Source organism: Oncorhynchus clarkii, chromosome 2, assembly GCF_045791955.1.
Source record: "Oncorhynchus clarkii lewisi isolate Uvic-CL-2024 chromosome 2, UVic_Ocla_1.0, whole genome shotgun sequence".
NCBI lineage: Eukaryota > Metazoa > Chordata > Actinopteri > Salmoniformes > Salmonidae > Oncorhynchus > Oncorhynchus clarkii.
Window position 1 is genome coordinate 78425072 of NC_092148.1, and position 21065 is coordinate 78446136.

Consider the following 21065-nt stretch of genomic DNA (forward strand, 5'->3'; position numbering starts at 1 on the left):
GATGACTGCGGCAGCTTTCCAATCCTTGGGGATCTCAGACGATATGAAAGAGAGGTTGAACAGGCTGGTAATAGGGGTTGCGACAATGGCGGCGGATAGTTTCAGGAATAGAGGGTCCAGATTGTCAAGCCCAGCTGATTTGTACGGGTCCAGGTTTTGCAGCTCTTTCAGAACATCTGCTATCTGGATTTGGGTAAAGGAGAACCTGGAGAGGCTTGGGCGAGTAGCTGCGGGGGGGGGGAGCTGTTGGCCGAGGTTGGAATAGCCAGGCGGAAGGCATGGCCAGCCGTTGAGAAATTCTTGTTGAAGTTTTCGATAATCATGGATTTATCGGTGGTGACCGTGTTACCTAGCCTCAGTGCAGTGGGCAGCTGGGAGGAGGTGCTCTTGTTCTCCATGGACTTCACAGTGTCCCAGAACTTTTTGGAGTTGGAGCTACAGGATGCAAACTTCTGCCTGAAGAAGTTGGCTTTAGCTTTCCTGACTGACTGTGTGTATTGGTTCCTGACTTCCCTGAACAGTTGCATATCGCGGGGACTATTCGATGTTAGTGCAGTCCGCCACAGGATGTTTTTGTGCTGGTCGAGGGCAGTCAGGTCTGGAGTGAACCAGGGGCTATATCTGTTCTTAGTTCTGCATTTTTTGAACGGAGCATGCTTATCTAAAATGGTGAGGAAGTTACTTTTAAAGAAAGACCAGGCATCCTCAACTGACGGGATGAGGTCAATGTCCTTCCAGGATACCCGGGCCAGGTCGATTAGAAAGGCCTGCTCACAGAAGTGTTTTAGGGAGCGTTTGACAGTGATGAGGGGTGGTCGTTTGACTGCGGCTCCGTAGCGGATACAGGCAATGAGGCAGTGATCGCTGAGATCCTGGTTGAAGACAGCGGAGGTGTATTTGGAGGGCCAGTTGGTCAGGATGACGTCAATGAGGGTGCCCTTGTTTACAGAGTTAGGGTTGTACCTGGTGGGTTCCTTGATGATTTGAGTGAGATTGAGGGCATCTAGCTTAGATTGTAGGACTGCCGGGGTGTTAAGCATATCCCAGTTTAGGTCACCTAACAGAACAAACTCTGAAGCTAGATGGGGGGCGATCAATTCACAAATGGTGTCCAGGGCACAGCTGGGAGCTGAGGGGGGTCGGTAGCAGGCGGCAACAGTGAGAGACTTATTTCTGGAGAGAGTAATTTTCAAAATTAGTAGTTCGAACTGTTTGGGTATGGACCTGGAAAGTATGACATTACTTTGCAGGCTATCTCTGCAGTAGACTGCAACTCCTCCCCCTTTGGCAGTTCTATCTTGACGGGAGATGTTATAGTTGGGTATGGAAATCTCAGAATTTTTGGTGGCCTTCCTGAGCCAGGATTCAGACACGGCAAGGACATCAGGGTTAGCAGAGTGTGCTAGAGCAGTGAGTAAGACAAACTTAGGGAGGAGGCTTCTGATGTTGACATGCATGAAACCAAGGCTTTTTCGATCACAGAAGTCAACAAATGAGGGTGCCTGGGGACATGCAGGGCCTGGGTTTACCTCCACATCACCCGCGGAACAGAGAAAGAGTAGTATGAGGGTGCGGCTGAAGGCTATCAAAACTGGTCGCCTAGGGCGTTGGGGACAGAGAATAAGAGGAGCAGGTTTCTGGGCATGGTAGAATATATTCAGGGCATAATGCGCAAACAGGGGTATGGTGGGGTGCGGGTACAGCGGAGGTAAGCCCAGGCACTGGGTGATGATGAGAGAGGTTGTATCTCTGGACATGCTGGTTGTAATGGGTGAGGTCACCGCATGTGTGGGGGGTGGGACAAAGGAGGTATCAGGGGTATAAAGAGTGGAACTAGGGGCTCCATTGTAAACTAAAACAATGATAACTAACCTGCACAACAGTATACAAGGCATATTGACATTTGAGAGAGACATACAGCGAGGCATACAGTAATCACAGGTGTTGAATTGGGAGAGCTAGCTAAAACAGTAGGTGAGACAACAACAGCTAATCAGCTAGCACAACAACAGCAGGTAGAATGGCGATTGATTAGGCAGAGAGGGTCGGATTAACTACACACAGAGCCTAAGTGCGGCTGGGGCCGACAGATAAAACATAACTTTAACTTCCTGACTGATGTCTTGAGATGTTGCTTCAATATATCCAAATCATTTTTCTACCTCATGATGCCATCTATTTTGTGAAGTGCACCAGTCCCTCCTGCAGCAAAGCACCCCCACAACATGATGCTGCCCCCCCGTGCTTCATGGTTGGGATGGTGTTCTTCAGCTTGCAAGCCTCCCCCTTTTTCCTCCAAACATAACGATAGTCATTATGTCCAAACAGTTCTATTTTTTCTCTAAAAAGTACGATCTTTGTCATCATGTGCAGTTGCAAACCTTAGTCTGGCTTTATTATGGTGGTTTCGGAGCAGTGGCTTCTTCCTTGCTGAGCAGCCTTTCAGGTCGATATATAGGACTTGTCTTGCTGTGGATATACTGTAGATACTTTTGTACCTGTTTCCTCTAGCATATTCTCAAGGTTGTTTGCTGTTGTTCTGAGATTGATTTGCACTTTTTGCACCAAAGTACGTTCATCTCTAGTTTGACAGAACGCGTCTCCTTCCTGAATGGAATGACGGCTGCGTGGTCCCATGGTGTTTATACTTGCGTCATATTGTTTGTACAGATGAACGTGGTACCTTCAGGCATTTGGAAATTGCTCCCAAGGATGAACCAGACTTGTGGAGGTCTACAATTTTTTTCTGAGTTATTGGCAGATTATTATTTTTTTCCCATGTCAATCAAAGAGGCACTGAGTTTGAAGGTAGGCCTTGAAATACATCCACAGGTACACCTCCAATTGACTCAAATTATGTCAATTAGCCTATCAGAAGCTTCTAAAGCTGTGACATCATTTTCTGGAATTTTCCAAGCTGTTTAAAGGCACAGTCAACTTAGTGTATGTACACTTCTGACCCACTGGAATTGTGATACAGTGAGTTATAAGTGAAATAATCTGTCTGTAAACAATTGTTGAAAAAATTACTTGTGTCATATAGTTTGTTAATAACAAGAAATTTGTGGAGTGGTTGAAAAACTAGTTTTAATGACTCCAACCTAAGTGTATGTAAACTTCCGACTTCAACCGTATAAACCCTGGATTGCTATGTTTTGGCCATTGAGAGGCTTTGAAGCCGCCGGTCGGCCAAATTGGTACTCCCCAGTAGGAGCAGTCCTCCACAATATTTCAATGAAATGTTTCAAAGATAGAATTACATGTATTAAATTATTTTTGTTGTTGTAGTGGGGGCAGTAACATTAGTAATCTCAAAAATGTTTACTTCAGGGAAAATATTTTTATATACTGAACAAAAATATAAACGCAACATGTAAAGTGTTGGTCCCATGTTTCGTGAGCTGAAATGAAAGATCCCAGAAATGTTCCACATGTACATAAAGCTTATTTTTCTCAAATGTTTTGCACAACTTAGTTTACATCCCTGTTAGTGAGCATTTTTACATTTCCAAGATAATCCAACCACCTGACAAGTGTGGCATATGAAGAAGCTGATTAAACAGCATGATTATTACACAGGTGCACCTTGTGCTGGGGACAATAAAAGGCCACTCTAAAATGTGCAGTTTTGTCATACAACACAATGCCATAGATGTCTCAAGTTTTGAGAGAGTGTGCAATTGGCACGCTGACTGCAGGAATGTCCACCAGAGCAGTTGCCAGAAAATGTAACGTTGATTTCTCTACCATAAGCCGCCTCCAAGGTTGTTTCAGAGAATTTGGCAGTACGTCCAACCGGCCTCACAACCGCAGGTGTAACCACGCCAGCCCAGGACCACAGGACCTCTTCTTCACCTGCGAGATCATCTGAGACCACCCTCTCGGATAGCTGATGAAACTTGGGTTTGTACAACTGAGAGATTTCTGCACAAACTGTCAGAAACTGTCTCAGGGAAGCTAATCTTCGTGTTTGTCGTCCTCACCAGGGTCTTGACCTGACTGCAGTTTGGTGTCGTAACCGACTTCAGTGGGTAAATGCTCACCTTCGATGGCCAATGGCACGCTGGAGAATTGTGCTCTTTGCGGATGAATACCGGTTTCAACTGTACCGGGCAGACAGCGTGTATGACGTTGTTTGGGCGAGCGGTTTGATGATGTCAAAATTGTAAACAGAATGCCCCATGGTGGCGGTGGGGTTATGGTATGGGCAGGCATAAGCTACGGACAACGGACACAATTGCATTTTATAGATGAAAATTTAATGCGCAGAGATACCATGACGAGACCCTGAGGACATTGTCGTGCCATTCATCCTCTACCATCACCTCATGTTTCAGCATGATAATGCACGGCCTCATGTCGCAAGCATCTGTACACATTTCCTGGAAGCTGAGATGTCCCAGTTTTTCCATGGCCTGCATACTCACCAGACATGTTACCCATTGAGCATGTTTCGGATGATTTGGATTGACTTGTACGACAGACAGCGTGTTCCAGTTCCCGTCAATATCCAGCAACTTTGCACAGTCGTTGAAGAGGAGTGGGACAATATTCCACAGGCCACAATCCACAGCCTGATCAACTTCTGTGTGCAGAAGGATTTTGTTAGAGTCTAATGCTGTGTAAATTCTTGAGTTGAATAGTACTAGTCACTGGTAGTTTTCCACAGTCACTGGTAATTTTCCACAGCTGTCTAGTAACCTCTTTTCATACTGGCTCATTATCTATAGGGCACTAAAAGCCTAGCAACACAGAAATATCGTTTCCTATGGTTAGGCTTTAAATATCTTATCACTCATCTATCTTGGACATAGAGGCTGTGAGAACTGGTTAGAACCTGTTCTCATTTGTACTTTTTTTCTACGGAAGTGGAGCCAATTACGCCATCTCTTTTCTAAGTTTACCTCCCCCTAGAAGGGTTATATATATTTTGTAGAGGAAATCTATAAAGACTGTGTCATTTGTAAATTAACAAGATCCTCTCCTGATTCATCCTGAGAGAGTGATCTCCCTTGTAATTGCTTGAATAAACCTCTTATTTCTGATAAATGAGTTCTGCCTGATTTCATGAACAAGTTTTCCTCAACAAGCTCTATGCGAAGCAGATGTGTAGCGCTGCATGAGGCAAATGGTCGTCATACCAGACACTGACTGGTTTTCTGATCCACGCCCCTACCTTTTATAAAGGTATCTGTAACCAACATATGCATCTGTATTCCCTGTCATGTGAAATCAATAGATAAGGCCTAATGAATTTATTTCAATTGACTGATTTCCTTTTATGAACTGTAACTTAGTCAAATCTTTAAAATTGTTGCATGTATGTTTAGCTCACATAATATAGTTTTAAAGTATTAATTAAGGTGTGTGTAATAGAATAAACATGGCAGAAATTAATGTAGACTTTAATGATATCTTCCTAAATATTTGTTTGCAATGGTGCGGGAGTCCCAAGATGGAGGCGCGGTGGCTTCAACAGAGCACAGGTGGACTCCTATCAAGTTGTAGAAACATCTCAAGGATGATCAATGGAAACAGGATTCGTCTGACCTCAATTTCAAGTCTCATAGCAAAGGGTCTGAATACTTATGTAAATAAGGTACTTCTGTTTTTAAATTAAATTAAAAACCTGTATTCACTATGTCATTATGGGGTACTGTATGTAGATTGAGGATTTTTTTCAAATGTAATGTTGAAAAAGTGAAGGATTCTGAAAAGTTTTTATTTAACATCACATTACATCTTTTCACAAATAGTTTCATGTTTAACTACATACGTTTCACAATATTTAGAATGAATATTTCAAGTTGGAAGTTTACATACACTTAGGTTGGAGTCATTAAAACTTGTTTTTCAACCACTCCCAAAAAATTATTGTTAACAAACTATAGTTGTGGCAAGTCGGTTAGGACATCTACTTTGTGCATGACACAAGTAATTTTTCCAACAATTGTTTACAGATTATTTCACTTATAACTCACTGTATCACAATTCCAGTGGGTCAGAAGTATACATACACTAAGTTGACTGTGCTTTTAAACAGCTTGGAAAATTCCAGAAAATGATGTCTTGGATTTAGAAGCTTCTGATAGGCTACTTGACATAATTCGAGTCAATTGGAGGTGTACCTGTGGATGTATTTTAAGGCCTACCTTCAAACTCAGTGCCTCTTTGCTTGACATCATGGGAAAATCAAAAGAAATCAGCCAAGACCTCAGAAAGAAAATTGTAGACCTCCACAAGTATGGTTCATCCTTGGGAGTGCTTTCCAAATGCCTGTAGGTACTGTGTTCATCTGTACAAACAATAGTACGCAAGTATAAACACCATGGGACCACGCAGCCGTCATTCCGTTCAGGAAGGTCTCCTAGAGATGAACGTACTTTGGTGCGAAAAGTGCAAATCAATCCCAGAACAACAGCAAAGGACCTTGTGAAGATGCTGGAGGAAACAAGTACAAAAGTATCTATATCCACAGTAAAACAAGTCCTATATCGACATAACCTGAAAGGCTGCTCAGAAAGAAGGAAGAAGCCACTGCTCCAAAACCGCCATAATAAAGCCAGACTAAGGTTTGCAACTGCACTTTGAGACAAAGATCATACTTTTTGGAGAAATGTCCTCTGGTCTGATGAAACAAAAATATAACTGTTTGGCCATAATGACCATAGTTATGTTTGGAGGAAAAAGGGGGAGGCTTGCAAGCCGAAGAACACCATCCCAACCATGACGCATGGGGGTGGCAGCATCATGTTGTGTGGGTGCTTTGCTGCAGGAGGAACTGGTGCACTTCACAAAATAAATAGCATCATGAGGGAGGAAAATGATATGGATATATTGAAGCAACATCTCAAGACATCAGTCAGGAAGTTAAAGCTTGGTCACAAATGGGTCTTCCAAAGCCCTGACCTCAATCCTATTGAAAATGTTTGGGCAGAACTGAAAAAGCGTGTGCGAGCAAGGAGGCCTACAAACCTGACTCAGTTACACCAGCTCTGTCAGGAGGAATTGGCCACAATTCACCCAACTTATTGTGGGAAGCTTGTGGAAGGCTACCCAAAACATTTGACCTAAGTTAAACAATTTAAAGGCAATGCCACCAAATACTAATTGAGTGTATGTAAACCTCTGACCCATTGGGAATGTGATGAAAGAAATAAAAGCTGAAATAAATAATTCTCTACTATTATTTCACATTTATTAAAATAAAGTGGTCCTAACTGACCTAAGACAGGGTATTTTTACTAGGATTACATGTCAGGAATTGTGAAAAACTGAGTTTAAATGTATTTGGCTAATGTGAACGTAAACTTCCGAGTTCAACTGTCAACCTGACAGCTGAGAAATGTATACTTTAAGAGATACAGTTATGTGTGTTTCCTGTCCTTTATGAGATCACCAAATGAAACACACTCGACATAAAACACACCTTATACCTATTTTTTATTTAAAAATTGCACTGTTGGTTAGGGCTTGTAAGTAAGTATTTCAGCATTTCACATTTCACTTGTATTTGGCGCACGTGACAAATAATCTTTTGATGACTGTCCTTTAAGTGTCCACGGACCATTCCCACATTCTCAAAAATATAAATATAGTTTAATTATTCAAACTTTTGATGTCCAAGTGTCTCTCTGTGCTCCACAGTTTACATTCCAATCTCAAACACTACAGAGCATAGGGGCAGCGTATTTTATGACTGACCATAAAACAGCCGACTTCCACTCTCCCCCTCAATGAGAGAGAGCACGCTGTAGAGCGGACCCACGGTAACCTGATCCTTCAGATTGTCACAGGAGAGTTATGGCACACCTAAAGAACTCTCAGACAAAGAGAAACAAGATTCTATGGTATGATGAAACCAAGATTGAACTCCTTGGCCTGAATGGAGGAAACCAGGCACTGCTCAGCACCTGGCCAATACCATCCCTACGGTGAAGCATGGTGGTGGCAGCATCATGTTGTGGGGACTGGGAAACTAGTCAGGATTGAGGGAAAGATGAACAGTACCATCCTTGATGAAAACCTGCTACAAAGCGCTCAGTAATTCAGTCTGGGGCGAATGTTCACCTTCCAACAGGACAACGACAAGTCTCTAAATGTCCATGAGTGGCCCAGCCATAGCCCTGACTTGAACCTGATCGAACATCTCTGGAGAGACCTGAAAATAACTGTGCAGCGACACTCCCCATCCAACCTGACAGAGCTTGAGAGAATCAGCAGAGAAGAGGAGAAGTTCCCCAAATACAGGTGTGCCAAGAAGACTCGAGGTTGTAATCGCTGCCAAAGGTGCTTCAACAAAGTACTGAGTAAATGGTCTGAATACTTTTTACCGTTTTTTATTTTTAATACATTTGTAAAAATGTCTAAAACCTGTTTTGACTTTGTCATTATGGTGTATTGTGTGTAGATTGATGAGAAAAACTGTAACGTAACAAAATGAGCCGCTAATGCTGATGACATCACCCCTGTGAGTGGACCTTCCATAGACCCAAATTCCAAGGCCTACCAGCACACATTCACACCAAGAGCGCTCTGTTGACTGCTCTGTAAACTCTCTCCTGTAATGATTAACGTTGTGTATGGAGAATACTGGATTGTTCCCAATCACCCAGTGCACTAAAGACTGGAGTATAGAGACTAGAGCCTGTGGGTCTTGTTCCCAGCTCAGTACTCCATCTTCCTGGCTATAAGCCTGGCATCTCTTATTAGCAGCCCAGTACTCCATCTTCCTGGCTATAGACCTGGCAAGCAAGCCACGGAGACTGTAGACTCTCTCTGTCTCTTACATAACTCCTGCTTTGTGAAACAGCCATAAGTTGCCTCTGTCTCATACTCACCTCCTGCTCTGTAACACAGCAATTAGCAGCCTTTCTCAGGGTGTCTGCTGGAAAACCAATCAGCCTGCCTGGGATTAACAGTGTCTCTCTCTCTCTCTTTCTCCCCCTTTCTCTACCCTCTCTTCCTATATCTCTCTCCCTCTCTTTCTACCATGCAATTAATCGGCTAATGCAGATTTGTCAAAGAGAGCGTGTGTGTGGGAGTGGTTCTCCTAGAGCTTTGATTCTATCTCACCCTATGGTATCAACGGAACACTTGGGACAAAGAGTCATACTGTAGAATTCTAAGGGTGAAAAGTGTTGTCATTCAGATGCTTCTGGATGGAGGAACCACATGGACCTTGACATAAGAGTTGTCAGGGTGGAAGGCGTCGTGTCATTCAGAATGTTCTGGATGGAAAACCACAAGGACCTTGAGACGTATTTTTGGCTGAATGGATTAATTTAATTAGACCTTCAGTTAATGTAATTTATAACCTTTAATTTCTTCAAGAAGGGGAAAACTGGAGAGACATTTTGAAATAAGACATTTGAAACTTGCAACAAAAAAGTAAAATGATTTGATTTGATGTAACACAGTGCTTTCCCAATGTGCTTCCCTAAACATTGATATATAATGATATTCTACAGATACTAGGGCCGTGAAACGATACCATTTTTAAGTATAATTAATCGCAGGACTTGCTGTGATAAATCACAATTATTTGCATATTCAGAATTAGCTCAAATTGAGCTGTAATTTAAGATTATTTTATACAAAAAGCATTACAAGAATATTGAAGTCTTGATTTTGTCCAAAGTAACAGTTAACAAAATCAGGTAAATTGATAAAGCACACTTTCTTTAACCTTGTTTTGACATCACAACTTTTTTAGGTGTATATGATATGTATTTTTGATGTTTTCAATTTATTTTGAATGCATTCAGACAATGTGATTAATAACAAAATGTAAACTAACTCTGACAGACTCAATACACTGATTGTACAAAACATTAGGAACACCTGCTCTTTCCATGACATAGACTGACCAGGTGAAAGCTATGATACCTTATTGACGTCACTTGTTAAATCCACTTCAATCAGTGTAGATGAAGGGGAGGAGACAGGTTAAAGAGAGATTTTTAAGCCCTGAGACAATGGAGACATGGATTGTGTATGTGTGCCACTCAGAGGGTGAATGGGCAAGACAAATTATTGTAGTGCCTTTGAACAGAGTATGGTGGTAAGTGCCAGGCGCGAGTGTGTCAAGAACTGCAGCACTGCTGAGTTTTTCACGCTCAACAGTTTCCCGTGTGTATCAAGAATGGTCCACTACCCAAATGACATCCAGCCAACTTGACACAACTGTGGGAATCATTGGAGTCAACATGGGCCATCATCCCTGTTGAACGCTTTCAACACTTTGTAGAGTCTATGATGAATTTAGGCTGTTCTGAGGGCAAAAGTGTTGGGTGCAACTCAATATTAGGAAGGTGTTGCTAATATTTTGTATACTCAGTGTATATACACATTGTAAGTTGTATTTTATCAATTTTCAGGCTTTTTCAAAAGTGAAGAAATGAATACTCAGTTGTTGATTGACTGGGGTAATGACTAATGGGGCTGAGTTTTCACCGTCGTCGTCGGTGCCAGTGCTAAAGAAGGGATAGAGTTTCTTATTGAAAGAATAATCAGTGAAGGAGTAGATATGAGACCTGTTATCCACATCATAGAAGGAGACCTGGCCTTGTTCATAATCAACATAAACCCCTATCTTCTGGGGCTTCTGGCTAAGAGCGATGAGGATAGCAGGGCTTTCAGCAGCTACATACCTATCCCCATCCCTCAGACATATAGCCAGGTATCCATGGCCAGGGCTCAGGGTGCCCCCACTCTTCCTGTTTATGGACTCTATTGCCACTCCTAAATCCAACCTAGTCTTACCTTTCACCTGCACCTCATAGTAGAATCTCCCTGAGGAGAAGCCCTCCTTTGCTAGGACATTAACGACTGAATTAAACCTTTCAGGGCCATCTGTGACATTTTGCCGGAGATCTCCAATTCTCACTTGTTTCCCGTCTTCAGAGACAATGAGGTACGGATGTGCTGTGTCAGGGTCCAGAGTCACATTCACTGCACACTTCTTAATCCTTCCCAACTCAGCTGCAGACAGCCTGCTCTCTTCACTATTGAGTGCTTCTCTCAGCTTGTTCACAGCTCTCCTCATAGACCCCACACTTGGATCACTGTGAATGCTGACCTCAGACCAGTCAATGGTGGCCGGTGGGGTACACAGGGACGGGAACATCTGGAGAAGGTGAAGGTGGTCCTCAATGTGTGAGAGCTGCTCCAGTTCAGAGCTTCTCTCCTGTAGTTTAGAGATTTCCTGTGTTAGCTCTAGAATGTGCTCTATAGCCATGGTTGTTGCTGCTTTCTGCTTCTTTTCGATCTCCTCAATGACATCTACATAGGTCTTCTGAATGAGCCGTGTCACTTCAGTCAGGAACAGCAAAGTGTCCTCTTTCTCCCTCTCCACATTTTTCTCGATGAGTTTTGCAGAGTGTACGATCTCCTTCATCTTCTTTCGTCGGTCCTGGATCATCAGCTGCATTTCCCCCCGCACTCTCTTGAAGTCTGTCTCTCCACACTCATCCCTTGTGTCGACGTAGTGGTGAATGACCTGGTCCTTGTCCTTACAGAATGGATACTGACCAGTTTGACCACTTCCACAGGTGTGTCTGTCTTGTTTTATACTGTATTCATACTCCAGGTCTTCCTCCTCCTCATCATCAATCTCAATATCTTCTTCGTCCAGAGTAGCGGTGCGCACCAGGCACACAAATAAAACCAGGTACAACAGGCTGGCATGCAGGCCCCTCCCTATCCACTTGTTGTTTGGCGACATAGCTGGGAACAAGACAACACAGTCAGTTATTTTTTGTTTTGTTTCTATTTAGTTTAGTTCAGTTTAGCTTAGTTTCAGTTCAGTCTATGTAAAACATGAATGGAAATTCCCATTCAAGAACTGAAACTTGATTGACTGGTGCAGATCAGACGTACAGATAAAGCCAGCATTGGTCACAGGTATTCTCGGGGTAAAACCTTTGGTTGGCACAGTCTGCCAGTCAGTGACTCATGCATCACATGCCTTGTTAAACTGAAACCAAAACAATGATAGAGACACGTATATATGCCTCTAAAATATATTTTCTATTTCAGTTTTAAAAAGAATACAAAAAAACATTCAAACACCCAGTAGGGACAGTAGGGTCGTTCCACTAATAGAGTGTCCTTTGCCTCCCTTTGATATTTTATACTGAACAAAAATATAAACGCAACATGTAAAGTGTTGGTTCCAGAAATGTTCCATATGCACAAAAAAGCTTATTTTTCAAAATTTCTGCACAAATCATTTTACATCCCTGTTAGTGACCATTTCTTCTTTACCGAGACAAAGTAACCCATTTTTCAAACTTGAGTAAAAGTAATGTTATGTTAATAGAAAATTACTCAAGTAAAAGTGAAAGTCACCCAGTAAAATTCTACTTGAGTAAAAGCCTAAAAGTATTTGGTTTTAAATATATACAGTACCAGTCAAAAGTTTGGACACACCTACTCATTCAAGGGTTTTTCTTTATTTGTACTATTTTCTACATTGTAGAATAATAGGTAAGACCTCAAAACTATGAAATAACACATATGGAATTATGTAGTAACCAAGAAAGTGTTAAACAAATCAAAATACATTTTATATTTGAGATTCTTCAAAGTAGCCACCCTTTGCCTTGATGACAGCTTTGCACACAAGTAAAAGTATAAACAATTCAAATTCTTGCTATTAAGCAAACCAGACAGTACAATTTTCTTCTTAAATTTTTTTTTACACATAGCCAAGAGCACACTCCAACGCTAAGACATAATTTACAAATGAAGCATTTGTGTTTAGTGAGTCCGCCAGATCAGATGCAGTGAGGATGACCAGGGATTTTCTCTTGATAAGTATGTGAATTGAACCAGTTCCCTGTCCTGCTAAGCATTCAAAATGTAATTAGTACTTTTAGGTGACACGGAAAATGTATAGGGTAAAAAGTACATCTTCTTTTTTAGGAATGTAGTGGTGTAAAAATCTAAATACTAAAGTAAAGAACAGATACCCCCAAAAAACTACTGGAGTAGTACTTTAAAGTATTTTTACTTAAGTACTTTACACCACTGAATACATCCACCTGACAGGTGTGGTATATGAAGAAGCTGATTAAACAGCTTGATCATTACACAGGTGCACATTGTGCTGTGGAAAATAAAAGGCCACTCTAAAATGTGCAGTTTTGTCACACAACACAATGCCACAGATGTCTCAAGTTTTGAGGGAGTGCGCAATCGGCATGCTCTCGGCATGGTCAGATGAAGCAGATGCTAAACTACAGGACTGTTTTGCTATCACAGACTGGAACATGTTCCGGGATTCTTCCGATGGCATTGAGGAGTACACCACATCAGTCACTGGCTTTATCAATAAGTGCATCGAAGACGTCGTCCCCACAGTGGCTGTACGTACATACCCCAACCAGAAGCCATGGATTACAGGCAACATTCGCACTGATGTTAAAGAGTAGAGCTGCCGCTTTCAAGGTGCGGGACTCTAACCCGGAAGCTTACAAGAAATCCTGCTATGCCCGGGCTACGGTACATGAGGTGTGCGACTATGATTTGAAAAAGTTGCAAAAAAGGCATGCGCTGTTTTTGCCTTATTGCACACTAGCTGGGCATCACTCACAAGTGATAATATATCTCTCTGTTTTCTCACGCAATTTCATAGCCTATAGAAATGTTGAGCAGCATGAGCTCATGGGCTCTCATGAATTGTTTGATTTTCAACAACATTTGCATTGGTGTCAGAGTGAATTGAGGGACAGTAGAGTGCTGAGTACCAGGCAGTTAGCAAGTTTGGTAGTCTACTAATGACCATAAGCAGCATCAGAGCTTGGAGAAGTCTAATTACCGTGACTAAACGGTAACGTGAAATTTGACTGCCGTCATGACTCGTGACGGCCGATGTGGCAGTAATACGGTCCCCATAACAGCCCTAGTCCAATCTATACATTACTTTTCTATCGAAGCATTAAGAAATATCCCCTTGGTAAATAAACCTGTTCACTCACCTGATTGTGTGCTTGTCTAGTAGTGTTTCTGTATGACTATCTTCTTTCACTTCAGTGATAATCACTTGAGGCGATTACTTTATATAGCCTACAGTACCTGGCCAGGACAGTTTCACTTTACTGTATTACCCTGAAGTCAGTTACCGTACCAGCGTAAAATATGTATTTCCTCCTCCCCTTCTCCTAAAGAACTATTACATCATATCAACTTGAGGTAAGTTAAGTTAAATATTAACTTCGCCGTAGCAGTGCTCATTCTATCATGTTGGCTACAATTAAACACCCTAAATTACTTTTTCACATCGAAATACATATTCATTCTGACTGTCCTGCCCATTGTCTCCAGCCCGGCCAGTATATAGGACAGGGATGGGCAACTGATTTTGTTAGTCACTCTCACTCAGATATCATATTAAATAAAAACTGAAAACATTTATCTTCACCCTATGGCAAAATGTGTAGAATTGCAACAAACTTGCTTTAAAACTGCAACATTTTCTCTACACCCCATGGACAAATGTGTAGAATTGCAGGAAATGAACTCAAAAACATTCATTTTTCTCTCTCTGGTCAAGTGTGCCACAATTTTTTTGGGGGAAGGCAACAAAATTTCACTTATGGCCCCCAAAAGGCTAGGTCCGCCTCTGACTGCATGTGTGGGTATGGGTTGTGGGTACGCAGAACCGCAAACCACTGCGGCCCCCTCATGATGAGTTCAGATTTTTGGTGGCCCCCACCCCCATCCCTGATATAGGACATAAGGCTTCTGAGGTCCTAATGAATCTCTGACTTTATGGAGAGCTGGAGCCAGAGGAGAGGGACACATCCCTCTCCATGCAGACACACACACCTTGATTTACCATGTGGCTGCCTGGAGTTTACTAGACAGGTCCTCTGTGGAAGAGTAATACGGCCCAGGCACACCTGTGGTTCTTAACAGTTTGATGGATGGAAGATGAGATGCTGTCACAGCCTAAAGGGGAATCTGGTAAAGGGACAAACGGTACACTGGAAGTGGGAAGGCAACATTAGTGGTTCATGTGAGACTACTCTGCACTGGGCTGTATGAAGATTTTTGAGCTTTCAGAGCAGAGACTGATTTAAATTGAGCCCACAGGCACATACTTACCACCCAATCATTTAATGTAAGAATATCTGTAGTTATTAGAGTATCTTAGCTGTTATGACTTATGACTGTGGAGGATATTATAAGCTTTATTTTTTCAATTTGTTCTATGGCAATAGTACTTTATCTGAAACGCTCTAAGAACAAAGGCTAGGCAACAGTTGTTATGAGATGAGAAGATATAGGAGGAGGGTGTTTCTCTCTCTCTCTCTCTCGGAGTGACTGAAGCTAGGGTGATGGAAGGGGTCCCAGAGCCCATGCAGTCTGCCATTGCATCATGCTGATGAGTCAGGACAGGTCTTACAGGGCATCTTGCATCAAAGCCTCCTCTCTTTTCCTCTCCTCCTTTCAGCCCACTTCGTCTGTGTTCTGACCTTTTGGCGCAGTTACCACTCTGCTGAGCCAACCGTCCCCAACCGTCCCCTCTAGGGCATATTACCCAGCTGAGAGAGCTGGTAAAATACGTTATAAAATGATGTGTTAGTAAATACTGTAAAAGCCATCTCTTTTCTCTTCCCTCTGTTTGTCTGTATTTCTCTCTCTTAATAAATGAATACAGTTATTATGACACTAGCACTCCTATCCATCTGGATTATGCTGTCATTTTGAACCACTTCTTGTATAATAGATTTTATCTCAGTAAGACCGTAAGGTTAGATGAGATGCAATGCTTATCCTACCTGCTGACTTGTTTGTCACATATGTGATGTGTGGAAGAGTTAATGCCACTCCACTTAATAATCTCACACAGGGCAGTGAGCTGTTAAGGGCCAGTTTGCAAACCATCTGTTCTCAGCTGGAGAGGGAAGGAGAGGAGAGATGAGGAGAGGAGAGATGAGGAGAGAAGAGGGAAGGGGAGGAGATATGAGGAGAGGGAAGGAGTGGAGAGATGAGGAGAGGGAAGGAGAGGAGAGATGAGGAGAGGAGAGATGAGGAGAGAAGAGGGAAGGGGAGGAGATATGAGGAAAGGGAAGGAGTGGAGAGATGAGGAGAGGGAAGGAGAGGAGAGAAGAGGGAAGGGGAGGAGAGGGAAGGAGAGGAGAGATGAGGAGAGAGAAGGAGAGGAGAGATGAGGAGAGGGAAGGGGAGGAGAGATGAGGAGAGGGAAGGAGAGATGAGGAGAGAAGAGGGAAGGGGAGGAGATATGAGGATAGAGAAGGAGAGGAGATATGAGGAGAGGAAAGATAAGGAGAGATGAGACATTATTATCTTTATGTTTGAAGCCTGAAATGTGGCAAAAGGTCGCAAAGTTCAAGGGGGCCGAATACTTTCGCAAGGCACTGTATATTTCCTGTTTTTGACTGACCGGAGCCTAATGTATCCCCTTCTGCCCTCTGACTAATGCTGCCTGAATGATGCCTGTTCATTTATGGGATTTTGACTGTTTCAGTCTGGCAACCTGGCAGAGCAAAGGGAACAGACATTTTCACAATGTAAAGATATTGTTATTTAAACCTAATAGACGATATACAGCAGGCTGCCCTACTTTGTGTTGGATGATTAATACTAATGAGTGGGAAATGTGCAAGCACTGAAGGAGCATTATACATCTAATTATATCGCTCAGATGTTCCATTGCTGTGCACATACACTCACACATTCACAGACAGACACACATTCATACACAGACAGACACAGACAGACACACGCAAAGGTCTCCTGAGCTTTTTAAGATGACGCCAAAGAGGATGGCTGAGGTTTTACATGCCCGTAACCAATTGCGCTATTTTGTTCGTTTTTTTTAGTTGTTTGTAACTTATTTTGTACATAATGTTGCTACTACCGTCTCTTATGAACGAAAATAAGAGGATGCAGATCGGGCTGCCTTTTGTCAATCAGTAGGCGAGCGAGGAAACTCCCACTGCCATCAATTCTACTTGCTAACATGCAATCGTTGGAAAATAAAATTGATGACCTTCGATTACGATTATCCTACCAACGGGACATTAAGAACTGTAATATCTTATGTTTCACCGAGTCGTGGCTGAACGACAACATTTTCAATGCACCGGCAGAACAGAGAAGCTATGTCTGGTAAGACGAGGGCTGGGGTTGTGTGTCTTTTTGTCAATAACATCTGGTTTGCGATGTCTAATATTAAAGAATTCTCAAGGTATTGCTCGCCTGAGGTAGAGTACCTTATGATACGCTGTAGAGCACATTATCTACCAAGAGATTTCTCATCTATATTATTCATAGCCATCTATTTACCACCACAGACCGATGCTGGCACTAAGGCCGCACTCAACCAACTCTATAAGGCCATAAGCAAACAAGAAAATGCTCACCCAGAAGCGGCACTCCTAGTGGCCGGGGACTTTAATTCAGGCACACTTAAATCAGTTTTACCTAATTTCTATCAGCATGTCACATGTGCAACCAGAGGGAAAAAAACTCTAGACCACCTTTACTCCACACACAGAGATGCATACAGAGCTCTCCCCCGCCCTCCATTTGGCAAATCTGACCATAATTCTATCCTCCTGATTCCTGCGTACAAGCAAAAACTAAAGCATGAAGTACCAGTGACTCGCTCAGTATGGAGTGGTCTGATAATGCAGATGCTATGCTACAGAACTGTTTTGCTAGCAGAGACTGGAATATGTTCCGGGATTCATCCAATGGCATTGAGGAGAATACTACCTCAGTCATCGGCTCAATAAGTGCATCGACGACGTTGTTCCTACAGTGACCGTACGTACATATCCCAACCAGAAGCCATGGATTACAGGCAAGGTTAGGCAACAACACATCTGCCATGCTGATCCTCAACACGGGGACCCCTCAAGGGTGCGTGCTTAGTCCCCTCCTGTACTGTCTGTTCACCCACGACTGCCTGGCCAAGCAAGACTCCAACACCATCGTTAAGTTTGCTGATGACACAACAGCCTGATCACTGATGACGTAGAAACAGCCTATAGGGAGGAGGTCAGAAACCTGACAGTGTGATGCCAGGACAACAACCTGACAGTGTGGGTCCCCCTGCTCAAGCCAGCTTGCCTATTGTCCTGTAGCCCATCCCAGCCTTGTGAAGGTCTACAATTTTATCCCTGATGTCCTTACACAGCTGTCTGGTCTTGGCCATTGTGGAGAGGTTGGAGTCTGTTTGATTGAGTGTGTGGACAGGTGTCTTTTATACAGGTAACGAGTTCAAACACATGCAGTTAATACAGGTAATGAGTGGAGAACAGGAGGGCTTCTTAAAGAAAAACAAACAGGTCTGTGAGAGCCAGAATTCTTACTGGTTGGTAGGTGATCAAATACTTATTGCATGCAATGAAATGCAAATTAATTACTTAAAAATCATACAATGTGATTATCTGGATTTTTAGATTTTAGATTCCGTCTCTCACAGTTGAAGTGTACCTGACAGACCTCTACATGCTTTGTAAGTAGGAAAACCTGCAAAATCGGCAGTGTATCACATACTTGTTCTCCCCACTGTATATACTAGGCTATGTCAGAGGAAGGCCCAAAAAATTGTCAAAGACTCCTTAACTTCTTATGGTATAGGGGGCAGCATTTTAACTTTTGGATAAATAGCGTGCCTAATTTCAACTTCCTGCTACTCATGCCAAGAATATAAGATATGCATATTATTAGTAGATTTGGATAGAAAACACTCTGAATTTCACGTTCTGACCATAGTTCTGTTATTTTATTCTTTGTTTTAGTATGGTCAGGGCGTGAGTTGGGGTGGGCAGTCTATGTTTGTTTTTCTATGTTGGTAGTTGTGTTCGGCCTAGTATGGTTCTCAATCAGAGGCAGGTGTCGTTAGTTGTCTCTGATTGAGAATCATACTTAGGTAGCCTGGGTTTCATTTTTGGTTTGTTTCCGTGTGAGTGTTCGGGCCACACGGTACTGTTTCGGTTTTGTAAATTCACGTTGGTGTTTATTGTTCTGAGTTTGAATTAAATCATCATGAACACTTACCACGCTGCACTTTGGTCCTCCTCTCTTTCTCCCGAAGACAACCGTTACACTGAAGTTTCTAAAACTGTTTGAATCATCTCTGTGAGTATGACATAACTTATGTAGCAGGCAAAACCCCGAGGACTAACCGTTCAGAATTTGTTTTTTTGAGGTCTGTCTGTTCACTTGTTTTCAGTTCCTACCGCTTCCACTGGATGTTACCAGTCTTTGGAATTTGGTTGAGGTTATTCCTTTGTGCAATGAAGTAGGGCCAACTAGGAACTGGGTAACACTGTTGAGAGATGGCCAAGACTTGAAAAGTAGCGTTAGTCTCTTCTCATCCTCTATTGAAAACAGATAGACCCGTCTTCAATTTGATCGATTTATTAATGTTTAAAAATACCTAAAGTTGTATTACAAAAGTAGTTTGAAATATTTTGGCAAAGTTTTTAGGCAACTTTTGAAATATTTTGTTGTGACATTGCGCATTTTGGAAGCTGTTTTTTTTCTGGATCAAATGCGCCAAATAAATTGACATTTTGGATATATATGGATGGAATTAATTGAACAAAAGGACCAATTGTGAAGTTTATGGGACATATTGGAGTGCCAACAAAAGAAGCTCGTCAAAGTTAAGGCATGTTTTATATTTTATTTCTGCATTTTGTGTAGCGCCTACAGGGTTGAAATATGCTACCCTCTTTGTTTACTGTTGTGCTATCATCAGATAATAGCTTCTTATGCTTTCACCGAAAAGCCTTTTAAAAATATGACATGTTGGCTAGATTCAAAACAAGTGTAGCTTTAATTGAGTGTCTTACATGTGTGATTTAATGAAAGTTTGATTTTTATATCAATTTATTTGAATTTTCCGCACTGCATTTACCCTGGATTTTGGCCAAGTGGGACGCAAGCGTCCCTTATACCATAAGAAAGTTAACAGCTTCTGTCACACCCTGATCTGTTTCACCTGTCTTTGTGATTGTCTCCACCCCCCTCCAGGAGTCGTCCATCTTCCCCATTATCCCCTGTGTATTTATACCTGTGTTCTTTGTTTGTCGACAGTTCATCTTGTTTGTCAAGTCAACCAGCATTTTTTTTCAGCTCCTGCTTTTGCCAGTCTCTCTCTTTCTCGCCCTCCTGGTTTAGACCCTTGCCTGTCCTGACTCTGAGCCCACCTGCCTGACCACTCTGCCTGCCCCTGACCCTGAGCCTGCCTGCCATCTGGTACCGTTGCCCCACCTCTGGTTTACTGACCCCTGCCTGCCTTGACCTGCTCCTGTTGGAATATTAAACCATTAATTCAACGTTGTCTGCATCTGGGTCTTACCTTCATAACTGATACCTCAGGACATAAGACTGCTAAACAATTAATCAAATGGCCACCAGCACTATTTACATTAATCCCCCCCCCCCCCCTTATATATAGCCTCATTGTTATTTTATTGTTACTTTTCTTACCTCTTTTTCTTGCTCTGCATTAAGGGCTTGTAAGTAAGCATTTTCACTGTAAGGCTGGATTCGGCATATGTGACAAATCAAATTTGATATGATTTGAAAATGGCTGTGCAGCGACGCTCCCCATTCAACCTGGCAGAGCTTGAGAGGATCTTCAGAGAAGAATGGGGAAAAACTCTCCAAATACAGGTGTGCCAAGCTTGTAGCGTCATACCCAAGAAGACTGGAGGCTGTAATCACTGCCAAAGGTGCTTCAACAAAGTACTAAGTGAAGGGTCTGAATACATTTTTAGATTTTATGATTTTGCAAAAAAATCTACAAACCTGTTTTTTCTTAGTCATTATGGGGTATTGTGTGTAGATTGATTGGGGAGAGGAAAAAAACTATTTAACACATTAGAATAAGGCTGAAATGTAACAAAATGTGGCAAAAGTCTAGCGGTCTGAATACTTCCCGAATGCACTGTATTTATAAAAAGTCCAAACTAAGTGTGAAATAAATACGTCATAGCTAATCTACATAGTCCACTGATCTATCCACTATGACCCAACCTACCTTTGACCTTAATCTTAAATTCACCCCTCTT

General features: G+C 42.3%; 2 protein-coding genes across 3 annotated transcripts in view; one reads left to right on the forward strand and one right to left on the reverse strand.

Moving 5' to 3' along the window:
* LOC139374214 (pyrin-like) overlaps nucleotides 1–14097 on the reverse strand; it is a 40132-nt gene extending 26035 nt beyond the window's left edge. Inside the window, exons 1-2 of one of the 2 annotated variants that reach the window (XM_071115246.1) lie at nucleotides 13983–14097; nucleotides 10765–11727 (exon numbers count right to left, since the gene is read on the reverse strand). In XM_071115246.1, the coding sequence (XP_070971347.1) occupies nucleotides 10765–11725 (961 nt within the window). In that variant the 5' untranslated portion in view covers nucleotides 11726–11727; nucleotides 13983–14097. Of the gene's footprint in view, nucleotides 1–9431; nucleotides 11728–13982 lie in introns of those variants that run through there. The other variant, XM_071115238.1, reaches the window with a different exon arrangement.
* LOC139374205 (protein bicaudal D homolog 1-like) overlaps nucleotides 1–21065 on the forward strand; it is a 71301-nt gene that overhangs the window by 16175 nt on the left and 34061 nt on the right. The window lies entirely within an intron of this gene.